Source organism: Bombina bombina, chromosome 2, assembly GCF_027579735.1.
Source record: "Bombina bombina isolate aBomBom1 chromosome 2, aBomBom1.pri, whole genome shotgun sequence".
Taxonomy (NCBI): domain Eukaryota; kingdom Metazoa; phylum Chordata; class Amphibia; order Anura; family Bombinatoridae; genus Bombina; species Bombina bombina.
Window position 1 is genome coordinate 798,667,348 of NC_069500.1, and position 14,243 is coordinate 798,681,590.

At 38.5% G+C, this 14,243-nt stretch overlaps 1 protein-coding gene across 1 annotated transcript in view; it reads left to right on the forward strand.

Moving 5' to 3' along the window:
* LOC128647289 (uncharacterized) overlaps window positions 1-14,243 on the forward strand; it is a 340,270-nt gene that overhangs the window by 225,746 nt on the left and 100,281 nt on the right. Inside the window, exon 9 of the mRNA XM_053700082.1 lies at window positions 2,347-2,541. Coding sequence (XP_053556057.1) covers window positions 2,347-2,541 — 195 coding nt within the window. The remainder of the gene's footprint in view (window positions 1-2,346; window positions 2,542-14,243) is intronic.

Genomic DNA, 14,243 nt, shown 5'->3' on the forward strand with positions numbered 1-14,243 from the left:
ATAGCAGGTCTAAGAAGATTACCTGAACATAAGTAAGCTTTTCTTAGAAAGGATTCAATTTTCCTATCTAAAGGATCCTTAAAGGAAGTACTATCTGCCGTAGGAATAGTAGTACGCTTAGCAAGAGTAGAGACAGCCCCATCAACCTTAGGGATTTTGTCCCAAAACTCTAATCTGTCAGATGGCACAGGATATAATTGCTTAAAACGTTTAGAAGGAGTAAATTAATTACCCAAATTATTCCATTCCCTGGAGATTACTTCAGAAATAGCATCAGGGACAGGAAAAACTTCTGGAATAACTACAGGAGATTTAAAAACCTTATTTAAACGTTTAGATTTAGTATCAAGAGGACCAGAATCCTCTATTTCTAATGCAATTAAGACTTCTTTAAGTAAAGAACGAATAAATTCCATTTTAAATAAATATGAAGATTTATCAGCATCAACCTCTGAGACAGAATCCTCTGAACCAGAGGAACCATTATCAGAATCAGAATGATGATGTTCATTTAAAAATTCATCTGGAAAATGAGAAGTTTTAAAAGACTTTTTACGTTTACTAGAAGGAGGAATAACAGACATACCCTTCTTAATGGATTTAGAAACAAAATCTCTTATGTTATCAGGAACACTCTGAGTATTAGATGTTGACGGAACAGCAACAGGTAATGTAACATTACTAAAGGAAATATTATCTGCATTAACAAGTTTGTCATGACATTCAGTACAAACAACAGCTGGAGGAACAGATACCACAAGTTTACAGCAGATACACTTAACTTTGGTAGATCCAGCACCAGGCAGCGATTTTCCAGTAATATCTTCTGACTCAGTGTCAATCTGGGACATCTTGCATTATGTAATAGAAAAAACAACATATAAAGCAAAATTGATCAAATTCCTTAAATGAAAGTTTCAGGAATGGGAAAAAATGCCAGTGAACAAGCTTCTAGCAACCAGAAGCAATAAATAATGAGACTTAAATAATGTGGAGACAATAGTGACGCCCAATTTTTTTAGCGCCAAAAAAGACGCCCACATTATTTGGCGCCTAAATGCTTTTAGCGCCAAAAATGACGCCACATCCGGAACGCCGACACCTTTGGCGCAAAAAAAACGTCAAAAATAACGCAACTTCCGGCGACACGCATGATGCCGGAAACAGAAAAACGTTTTTTGCGCCAAAAAAGTCCGCGCCAAGAATGACGCAATAAAATGAAGCATTTTCAGCCCCCGCGAGCCTAACAGCCCACAGGGAAAAAGTCAAATTTTAAGGTAAGAAAAAATTGATTTATTCATATGCATTATCCCAAATATGAAACTCACTGTCTGAAATAAGGAACGTTGAACATCCTGAGTCAAGGCAAATAAATGTTTGAATACATATATTTAGAACTTTATATAAAAGTGCCCAACCATAGCTTAGAGTGTCACAGAAAATAAGACTTACTTACCCCAGGACACTCATCTACATGTAGTAGAAAGCCAAACCAGTACTGAAACGAGAATCAGTAGAGGTAATGGTATATATAAGAGTATATCGTCGATCTGAAAAGGGAGGTAAGAGATGAATCTCTACGACCGATAACAGAGAACCTATGAAATAGACCCCGTAGAAGGAGATCATTGAATTCAAATAGGCAATACTCTCCTCACATCCCTCTGACATTCACTGCACGCTGAGAGGAAAACCGGGCTCCAACCTGCTGCGGAGCGCATATCAACATAGAATCTAGCACAAACTTACTTCACCACCTCCATAGGAGGCAAAGTTTGTAAAACTGATTTGTGGGTGTGGTGAGGGGTGTATTTATAGGCATTTTGAGGTTTGGGAAACTTTGCCCCTCCTGGTAGGAATGTATATCCCATACGTCACTAGCTCATGGACTCTTGCTAATTACATGAAAGAAAGTGGGGACTGTGTGTTCTCTATAAATTTATATGTATATGCCTATATACATATATATTTAATATATATTTATGTGTTAATATGTGTATATACACATATTAACACATAAATATATAAGTATGTAATCAGATACATATATATTTAGATTTGCTGCCCATAGCTGCTTTACTTACCCCCTTCGCTGTGCTAAGTTTTGTGCTGTGTGGAGCCTATGGAAGCGCGCTCTCGTGAGCGCAAAGCTTCCATGCAATGCGAACACGAGGCTAACAATTGTGTGTGCTGGTATTACAAGAGGAGTTCAAATATTGTTATTCCGAAAGCACAATTTTGCGCTCCACTCGTAATCTGGCCCATAATATTGTAGTAGTACTGATTGATAGAATGTTTTAGGAAAAAAACGTGAGACTCTAATTCCTTTCTCTTTTCTCAATTTAGTTCAGCAACATTACCAATAACTCTGAAATGCCTTTTGGAAAACAATAAAATAGACAGACGTGTAGCAAGATTTGTTTTGCCAGTTGGTGCTACCATCAATATGGATGGCACTGCTCTTTATGAAGCTGTTGCCGCTATATTTATTGCACAAGTCAATGAGTATGATCTGGATTTAGGACAAATCATAACAATAAGGTAAGTTCATGTTACAGTGAAGGCATGCAATGGGAAATGACTTATTTTATATCCACCTAACATTTCAAATGAATGACAACAATCATCTTTTAGACGGTAAAAGAAAAAATGAGAACAATGGACTAGAGCAGTGTTTCTCAACGGTTGTCCTCAAGTAACCCCAACAGTCCAGGTTTTCATTATAGCTCAGGTGAAATAATCAGCTGATCAGTAACCATGGTCACTAAACCTACTCTCACCCATCAGCTGATTATTTCACCAGATTTTATTTGCTAATTATTACATTCTATTAATCAGCTTTTAATAAACTTTTAAATAATGGGGATCTTTGAATCCTAAACCTTACTAATTGGAGTTAAAGGGACATAAAGCTCACATCTTTTCTTTCATGATTTAGAAAGAGCATGCAATTTTAAAGTGAATGTAAATTTTTCAGTTATTCACAATAAATATCGCTTCTTATTAACTCTATTATTGAAACCGCATTATTATCTTAAAATATGCAAAATATAACATTATATTATAGTTTTCAACTTAGCTCCATTTTCAGTTAGAGCTCCTCCCATCCATTACTTCCCTTATTTCCTTTGCATAACGTATAGAGCGGTCCCACCCGCTCTATGATGTATTAGCAAAGCGCGATCACAATCTCTCGTTCATGTGTTTCAAATCTATTGCCGATTTTGCACATGCATTTACAATCTACTCCCGAATTTGCGCATGCGTTGATAAACTATTGTGAATCTAGTAAGCTTATGGCTGCAGCCTTTTTATGCGCATGCTTAAAGCGTGTACGCGCAGCGCATCGAAATACAACAGCAGTTTGTTTACGCATGCGCATACAAAAAGACGCATGCGCATAAAGTAATAGTGACGTTTTGCAAAAGGGGCTGGACGCCACGGGGTATGACACAATATTAGTTTATTAAAGTGTCAATCAAAGTACTAAACGTGGACCAAAATGGCGGGCGGAGGGAGAGAGCAAGACGATTAGAACTAAATAAGTATATACATCGATATAATATAATGTTTAAAAAAACGTTGACTTAAACTTATGCTAATTTTTAGAGATAAAGCAGTTCGGATTGTCTACTATCAGTGAGTTTACATCCACTTTAAACAACTTTCTAATTTACTTAAATTACTAATTTACTTTAAAGGGACACTGAACCCAATTTTTTTCTTTCATGATTCAGATAGAGCATGCAATTTTAAACAACTTTCTAATTTACTCCTATTAGCATTTTTTCTTCATTCTCTTGCTATCTTTATTTGAAGAAGAAGGCACCTAAGCTTTTTTTTTTGGTTTAGGACTCTGGACAGCACTTTTTTATTGGTGGATGAATTTATCCACCAATCAGCAAGAACAACCCAGGTTGTTCACCAAAAATGGGCCGGCATCTAAACTTACATTCTTGAATTTCAAATAAAGATACTAAGAGAATCAAGAAAATGTAATAATAGGAGTAAATTAGAAAGTTGCTTAAAATGCCATGCTCTATCTGAATCACAAAAGAAAAAAATTGGGCTCAGTGTCCCTTTAATTCTCTTGTGAAAAGCATATCTAGTTAGTGGCTGCTGATTGGTGGCTGCACATAGATGTCTCATGTGATTGGCTCACCCATGTGCATTGCTATTTCTTCAACAAAGGATATCTAAAGAATGAAGCAAATTAGATAATAGAAGTAAAGTGGAATGTTGTTTAAAACTGTATTCTCTATCTGAATCATGAAAGAAAAACTTGGGGTTTAATGTCCCTTTAAGTATACAACTAAAGGGGCGGAGCCTGGTGGAGCTAAGGAATGGCCGCATAATTGTGGAGCTCCAGGCAGTGTAAAGTTTAAGACGGCTAGCAGAGTGTACGGAAAGCAACTGGCAAGCAGTTAGAGCACTAAAGTGAGGATCGGATACCATGGACCACAGATCCTGAGCATAATGTTGCAGCTGTAAACGGTAACGCTCTGTCTCAGGGGAGCCGCATAATATACAGAGCGCCGAGGAAAGCCGGCAGACCACGTGGCTTGGCGATGCACGCTTCACTCGATCAGAAGACATAAAGCTATATTAATGGAGGACACCCCAGATAAGGCACAGTAAGCAATACAGGCTGCGGGAGGGAAGGAGGATTAGGCGGTTAGTGTTTGAGTAGCCGCCAGAGCTATAAAGTCAGCGCCAAAGTCCGCGCATAGATAAATGTAAAAACAACAGCAGGATAAACACTTGGGACTGTACCTCCCCATTAGCAGCAGCGGTATACACAAACAGCCCTTCACTATAATAAATAAGAGCAGCACATGAATGTAGCATTTTTGAGAAACAGTGAACTCTAATTACACAAACTATATGTAAAGGAAGGGTACGGCCATCTTGTTTTTACCCTATCCCTGCAAAGAAATAAAGCATAAGAAAAACATACATTGGGAGTGACAGCATTTCACAAATCATTACCTTTCAAAGGGTAAGGCTGAAGGGATATAGAGAGGGCTGCAAGAGGCAATTTTATTAAATAAAGAACGCTGAAAAGGGTGATCATAGTTGCAGTTGAGAAGCTGCATCATGGCAGCAAGAAGAAATTTAAAAGCAACGCCATTAAGCAAGCACACCACAGCACCTATCTTCCTTAAAACCAATAGAGGGGAGAGATCCCCAGACCAACTCTCACACAGCTCAGATGGGGAACAAAGTTCTACAATGGATGATTTGAAGGAATCAACAGGGCAGGCCCCCCTAACAAGAGCAGATTTAGACAACCTGGTGTCGAAACAGGACATCTCTACTAATTTTGAGAAGCTCCTTGAGAAAATGGAAACGCTGCAAAATACAGTAACAAACAGCCTGAATGAACTTAAACATGAAATGGGTGAACTTGGTTCCAGAGTAAATTCACTCGAGGAAAGTGGAGACGCTCTAGTGTCTGGTTTGAATGACATGGTAAAGCAGTCAAATGCTCAAAGACAAGATATTGAAGATATATACGACAAATTAGAGGACTTAGAGAACAGAAGTCGCCGATGTAATATTCGGCTGAAAGGGGTTCCAGAATCAGTAACTCCTAAAGATTTAAACTCATATTTACTTAGTTTGTTTCGTGGCATAACGAGCAATGAAGAAAACAATTTCCAAATGGAAAGAGCTCACAGAGCGCTTAGACCTAAGCCTAAAGGAGATGATCCGCCACGCGACATTATCGTCAAGATGTTAAAATACCAGGAAAAAGAGGAGATCCTGGCTGCAGCTAGGAGGAATCCTACATTTAAACATCAGGGAAATGTAGTGCAATTCTTTCAGGACTTATGTCTCAGGACTTTGCAGAGAAGGGGTGCCCTCAGGCCCCTCACTTTGCAGCTTAGAAAGGCCCAAATACCATATAGATGGGGCTTCCCTTTTGCCTTACACATCACATGGGACAATAAATTGATCTCCATTACAGAGCCGGAGGAAATCCCCGACATTTGTAGAAGACTGAAACTTGAAATGCCGGACCTGCCTGCACAGCACTCTTCAACAAGGAGCGAAGACAGACCGCTTTTCCAGAGAAAATGGGCTAAAGTTCCGGAGAAAAAGAGGAAGACATGAAGTATTAGTAGGTAATATGAGAAAGAAAAGGAGGTTGGATGGATGATTGTAAGGCCAGAAGAGGCCGGATCGGTCACGACCCTCTGGGACAAATTTTGATTCTTCCATACCCAGGAAGACATGAACTTGAAAACCAAGGACAGCTCGAAACATCGGACAGATGAGTATAAGTTTAGATTGTTCAAAATGTAATGTTTGTGTTTGCAAGTTATAAATGAAAGTAATGTTGTTCTTCTGCTGGTTTTTGTTTGAACTTTTTGCGATAAAAATTCAGCAATTTATATGGACTCCCGTTGACAGATAGGACTTGTAAGTTACTGAAAAATGCTATAAAAGTTGCACTAATACCTTTAAAGTGTGCTTAGGTCAAAATCAGTAGCAGCCATCAATCACTTGACTTGTTTATAAGGTATAAACGATGGCTATGTTGCTCTTTTGCTGATTTTGGTTGGAACTTTTGGAAGAAAATATGCAGCAATATGGACGATCTCCTGCTGAAAGATTGGACATACCTACTAATGAAAAATGTGATATTACACATATTAGTAACCTTATTGTAGGCTCATATTACAAAATCAACAGTTGTTATTAATCACTTAGTTAATTCTCAAGGTGACTCTTCTGAGATAGTTAAACATGCTTATAAAGAATTGTATATGTTGTCACAATATATCTGTGGATCCTATTGCCAAAATTATTGCTAGCAATTTAATTTAATATAAAATTATTATATTGAAAATAGTTTAAAGAACATTTACACTGCCTGTTTAGGTAATGGTTATGGAATTTGTTGTTTTAACAATGATAATGATTGTTTATTTGTTTTGGATTAGGGGGTGTAGAATTTTTTGTTACCAGGGGGTGCCGGTTAAAAACAAAGGTGAGACTAACAGGGTGAGAAAAATGAGAGGTAGAGTCAAAATAGAGACATTTGAAGAAACACAAGGTGATGACCATACTTTAGGTATATTTATAAGGATAAAGGAGGAAGGTAAGAGAGGAGGGGGACGACAGGGTAACCATGGCGAATAATTTTGTACTTCTCTCACATAATGTGAGAGGACTCAATACAGATGTTAAAAGACGTACTGCCATAACACAGTATTTGAAATTGAAGGCTAAAATAATCTTTTTACAAGAAACGCACTTTGTAAAGCAAAACATTCCCAAATTCTGGTCGCATCACTTTCCAGTACACTTTCACGCTACAGCGGAAACCAAAAAGAGGGGGGTATCAATCTTACTGCACAGATCACTAGATTTTGAACTAGACAAGGTAATTAGAGATAAAGAGGGGCGATATGTAATAGTACAGGGTTCAATCCAGGGAACGAAGGTAACATTATGTAATCTGTATGCACCGAATGAATCTCAGAATATATTTTTTTCTAAGCTATCTATAATGCTCACGCAATGGTCACAAACTAGATTAATAGTGGCAGGGGATTTTAACGTTAATATGTCCTCGTATGGGGGCTCAGAAAAATTGAAAATCTCACATAAACAACATAGACACAACAGTGTAGTCAAGTCGATTCGGCACTCGTTAGAAGAACAGGGATTGGTGGACTCCTGGGAGGCCCTAGGCAATTCGGAGCACAGCTTTACTTATTATTCCCCAGCCCATAAGACCTACACGACACTTGACTATATATATGTTAGTCAGATCCTGGTGCCGAATTTGGCCAATGCACAGACACACACAAGTGTTTGGTCAGATCATTCAATTATACTAGTGGAACTTACTGGGCTTATTCACTTTTCCAGACACAGATCATGGACTTATAACCCGACCTTACTGAAAGATCCGGGGATCTTTAACAGGACTCAAAAAGCACTGACTGAATACTGGTCGTTGAATGAGGGTACAGTAGACAATCCGGTAGTGACTTGGGCAGCTCATAAAGCTGTGATACGGGGGTTGCTGATAAAAGAGAAGGCAGGGAAAAATAAACAAACGACGGCTTTAGCTACCGCATTAGGAAGGGAGATTGAGCAACTGGAGAAAGAACACCAGCGCACGCTATCTGTGAGGGTTTATAAGAATTTGGAGTTAAAAAGAAAAGAATTAGCCTTGCTATTAAATGAAGCCTCCGTTAGGGCTGCCCTGCGATTAAAAGCTCATTATTTTGTCTTTGCAAATAAACCGGACAGATACTTAGCACATAAACTGAAGGAGAGAAATAAGTTCTTCTCAATACCCAAGTTGGTCACCAATAGAGGGGTGATGACATCGAACCCACAGGAAATATCAGATAGTTTTGCGCAATATTATGAACAGTTATATGATGGGAATAAAGTTAAGGAAGGAAATATTGACTCCCAGATAATTAAGTTTTTAGATAGAGCCAACCTCAGGAATATAACGGAAGAAGATATGGAACTCCTTAATTCTAAAATTTCGGTGGGGGAGGTGTTAGGGGTGATCAAAGACCTAAAAGCGGGTAAAGCGGCAGGCCCTGATGGATTTATAGGCGAATAGTATAAAGTATTTAGGAAGGAACTGTCCCCTCATCTAACTAACTTATGTAATGGAATTATGGAGGGTAGGGAGGTCCCTAGGGAAATGCTTCAAGCAAAAATAATTGTAATTCCTAAAGATGGGAAAAATGCAAAGTTGTGTCAAAATTATAGGCCTATATCCCTAATTAATCACGACATCAAAATCTTTACCAAAGTAATAGCTAATAGATTGAAAAAGATCTTGCCCTCATTGATCCACCAAGATCAAGTGGGATTTGTTCAAGACAGGGAAGCCCCAGACAATATCAGAAGAACAATAACTTTGTTAGATTTTTTGAAAACAAAAGAAACTCCAGCTCTACTCCTGTCGCTAGACGCAGAAAAAGCGTTCGACAGGGTGGACTGGAAGTTCATGTTTCGAGTTTTGGCGACCATGGAATTTAAAGGGGCATTCATACAGGCGTTAGAGAGTATTTATTCGAACCCCACGGCAGTGGTGGGAGCAGCGGGGTATTTATCTAGGCACATAAATATTAGAAACGGGACAAGACAAGCCTGTCCGTTGTCGCCATTGATTTTTGCTATATGTATCGAGCCATTAGCTGCAAGTATTAGAAACATAAAAGAAATCACGGGAGTGCAGATAGGTGCAGATGAATATAAAGTTATGTTATTTGCAGATGATGTCCTACTGACAATCACTAGACCTATGAGTTCGCTGCCATTTTTATATAAAGTATTAGAAGAGTTCTCTGAGATTTCGGGATACAAGTTAAACTCCGATAAATGCGAGGCATTGGCTATCAATCTTCCTACGCATACCAAGAAAGCAATAGAACTAAATTTTTCTTTCTCATGGACAAAAAATTACCTCACGTATTTAGGGATTAAGATAGGAGATAATTTGGCTGATTTATATAAAATAAACTATACCCCTGTCTATAATGCTATAAGAAACGACCTGCGGAGGTGGAGTAAATGTAATTTTTCATGGTACGGGAAACTGACGTCCATCAAGATGAATGTGCTTCCGAGGCTAATGTACTTATTTAGGGCTATACCAATTAATGTACCTTTACCAGACTTATTGACTTTACAGAACGACATATTGAAATTTTTGAGAGGAAATGGTAGGCCTCGAATTGCTTCCCAATTGCTCAATTCACACAGACAGGTAGGGGGAGTGGGGGTTCCCAATTTGGTTGAATATTATCAGGCCTCCAGATTGGCGCAAACAGTTATTTTAGGTAAACAACATAACGAATTGATATGGCCACAAGTAGAAGCTAATTTGGCGGGCTGTCCAAGGGCGGCGGATATTCTCTGGGATCTGGAAAGTGGTAAAAAAACAAGGGAATATAGATCACCGATAACTTTAGAGGCAGTAAGACTATGGGAGGGAATCACAAAAAAATTAAATTTGAGCGGTGCGGAAACGATATTAAGACCGGTCAAGTTTTTGTTACCAAAAGATCTAAGAAGAAAAATGGACAAATGGGTGAACAAGGGGTTATACAGGGTAGCTGACTTTCTTACGGGCTCCAAGATGCGTACGTTTAACTCTATTAGAGACCAATTGCAGCCAGAGCAGTTACATTGGTTTATGTATCTACAAATTAGCTCAGCCATAACGGTGGGGGGGCTGAGATAGATACAACTTGATTGCTACTAGGAGATCTCAAATGATAATCGCTAGATGAAGGTAGATACATAGCCATGGAATCTCTGTACCTTGTAATACTAAGTTGTACTGTTGACACCCATGAGTTGAATTGAAGTTTATTGTTTTGTTTTTTGCTTTGTTATAAACCAATAAAAAATATTTCAACATAAGTATACAACTAAAGGTTAAAAAAAATATATATATTATCATACGCCTAGATTTAGAGTTCTGCGGCCAAAGGGGTGCGTTAGCTACGCGTGCTTTTTTTCCCCGTAGCTTTTAAATACCGCTGGTATTTAGAGTTCACAGAATGGCTGGGTTTTCAGTGCGTTAGGCTCCAAAAAGGGAGCGTAGAGCATAATTTAACGCAACTGCAACTCTAGATACCAGCGGTGCTTACGGAAGCGGCCAGCTTAAAAAACATGCTCGTGCACGATATCCCCATAGAAAACAATGGGGCTGTTTGAGCTGAAAAAAAGCCTAACACCTGCAAAAAAGCCGCGTTCAGCTCCTAACGCAGCCCCATTGTTTTCTAGGGGAAACACTTCCTACGTCTGCACCTAACACTCTAACATGTACCCCGAGTCCAAACACCCCTAACCTTACACTTATTAACCCCTATTCTGCCGACCCCGCTATCGCTGACCCCTGCATATTATTATTAACCCCTAATCTGCCGCTCCGTACACCACCGCCACCTACATTATAGCTATGTACCCCTAATCTGCTGCCCTAACATCGCCGACCCCTATATTATATTTATTAACCCATAATCTGCTGCCCCCAACGTCGCCTCCACCTAACTACACTTATTAACCCCTAATCTGCCGACCGGACCTGAGAGCTACTATAATAAATGTATTAACCCCTAATCCGCCTCACTCCCACCTCAATAACCCTATAATAAATAGTATTAACCCCTAATCTGCCGAAAGGAGCTCACCGCTACTCTAATAAATTTATTAACCCCTAAAGCTAAGTCTAACTTTAACCCTAACACCCCCCTAAATTAAATATAATTTAAATCTAACTAAATAAATTAACTCTTATTAAATAAATTATTCCTATTTAAAGCTAAATACTTACCTGTAAAATAAACCCTAATATAGCTACAATATAAATTATAATTATATTATAGCTATTTTAGGATTTATATTTATTTTACAGGTAACTTTGTATTTATTTTAACCAGGTACAATAGCTATTAAATAGTTAAGAACTATTTAATAGCTAAAATAGTTAAAATAATTACAAAATTACCTGTAAAATAAATCCTAACCTAAGTTACAATTAAACCTAACACTACAGTATCAATAAATAAATTAAATAAACTACCTACAATTATCTACAATTAAACCTCACACTACACTATCAATACATTAATTAAATACAATACCTACAAATAACTACAATTAAATAAACTAACTAAAGTACAAAAAATAAAAAAGAACTAAGTTACAAAAAATAATAAAATATTTACAAACATTAGAAAAATATTACAACAATGTTAAACTAATTACACCTACTCTAAGCCCCCTAATAAAATAACAAAGACCCCCAAAATAAAAAAATGCCCTACCCTATTCTAAATTAAAAAGTTCAAAGCTCTTTTACCTTACCAGCCCTGAAAAGGGCCCTTTGCGGGGCATGCCCCAAAAAATTCAGCTCTTTTGCCTGTAAAAAAAACACATACAATACCCCCCCCAACATTACAACCCACCACCAACATACCCCTAATCTAACCCAAACCCCCCTTAAATAAACCTAACACTAAGCCCCTGAAGATCTTCCTACCTTATCTTCACCTCGCCGGGTATCACTGATCATTCCTAGCTCCAAAATCTTCATCCAACCCAAGCGGGGGCTGGCGATCCATAATCCTGCGGCTGAAGAGGTCCAGAAGAGGCTCCAAAGTCTTCATCCTATCCGGGAAGAAGAGGCGATCCAGACCGGCAACCATCTTGATCCAAGCGGCATCTTCTATCTTCATCCGATGAGGAACGGCCCCATCGTGAAGACCTCCAGCGAGGATCAATCTTCTTCCGACGACGTCCAACTGAAGAATGACGGTTCCTTTAAGGGACGTCATCCAAGATGGCGTCCCTCGAATTCCGATTGGCTGATAGGATTCTATCAGCCAATCGAAATTAAGGTAGGAAAATTCTGATTGGCTGATGGAATCAGCCAATCAGAATCAAGTTCAATCCGATTGGCTGATCCGATCAGCCAATCAGATTGAGCTCGCATTCTATTGGCTGTTCCGATCAGCCAATAGAATGCGAGCTCAATCTGATTGGCTGATCGTATAGGATGAAGAAGATTGATCCGCGCTGGAGGTCTTCACGATGGAGCCGTTCCTCATCGGATGAAGATAGAAGATGCCGCTTGGATCAAGATGGTTGCCGGTCTGGATCGCCTCTTCTTCCCGGATAGGATGAAGACTTTGGAGCCTCTTCTGGACCTCTTCAGCCGCAGGATGTGTTTTTTTACAGGCAAAAGAGCTGAATTCTTTGGGGCATGCCCCGCAAAGGGCCCTTTTCAGGGCTGGTAAGGTAAAAGAGCTTTGAACTTTTTTAATTTAGAATAGGGTAGGGCATTTTTTTATTTTGGGGGTCTTTGTTATTTTATTAGGGGGCTTAGAGTAGGTGTAATTAGTTTAAAATTGTTGTAATATTTTTCTAATGTTTGTAAATATTTTATTATTTTTTGTAACTTAGTTCTTTTTTATTTTTTGTACTTTAGTTAGTTTATTTAATTGTAGTTATTTGTAGGTATTGTATTTAATGAATGTATTGATAGTGTAGTGTTAGGTTTAATTGTAGATAATTGTAGGTATTTTATTTAATTTATTTATTGATAGTGTAGTGTTAGGTTTAATTGTAACTTAGGTTTGGATTTATTTTACAGGTAATTTTGTAATTATTTTAACTATTTTAGCTATTAAATAGTTCTTAACTATTTAATAGCTATTGTACCTGGTTAAAATAAATACAAAGTTACCTGTAAAATAAATATAAATCCTAAAATAGCTATAATATAATTATAATTTATATTGTAGCTATATTAGGGTTTATTTTACAGGTAAGTATTTAGCTTTAAATAGGAATAATTTATTTAATAAGAGTTAATTTATTTCGTTAGATTTAAATTATATTTAACTTAGGGGGGTGTTAGGGTTAGGGTTAGATTTAGCTTTAGGGGTTAATCCATATATTACAGTAGCGGCGAGATTCGGTCGGCAGATTAGGGGTTAATAATTGAAGTTAGGTGTCGGGGATGTTAGGGAGGGCAGATTAGGGGTTAATACTATTTATTATAGGGTTATTGAGGCGGGAGTGAGGCGGATTAGGGGTTAATAACTTTATTATAGTAGCGGTGCGGTCCGCTCGGCAGATTAGGGGTTAATAAGTGTAGGCAGGTGGAGGCGACGTTGAGGGGGCAGATTAGGGGTTAATAAATATAATATAGGGGTCGGCGGTGTTAGGGGCAGCAGATTAGGGGTACATAGGGATAATGTAGGTAGCGGCGTTTTACGGAGCGGCAGATTAGGGGTTAATTATTGTAGGTAGCTGGTGGCGACGTTGTGGGGGGCAGGTTAGGGGTTAATAAATATAATATAGGGGTCGGCAGTGTTAGAGGCAGCAGATTAGGGGTACATAAGTATAACGTAGGTGGCGGTCGGCAGATTAGGTGTTAAAAAAATTTAATCGAGTGGCGGCGATGTGGAGGGACCTCGGTTTAGGGGTACATAGGTAGTGTATGGGTGTTAGTGTACTTTAGAGCACAGTAGTTAAGAGCTTTATAAACCAGCGTTAGCCCATAAAGCTCTTAACTACTGACTTTTTTCTGCGGCTGGAGTTTTGTCGTTAGAATTCTAACGCTCACTTCAGACACAACTCTAAATACCGGCGTTAGAAAGATCCCATTGAAAAGATAGGATAAGCAATTGACGTAAGGGGATCTGCGGTATGGAAAAGTCGCGGCTGGAAAGTGAGCGTTA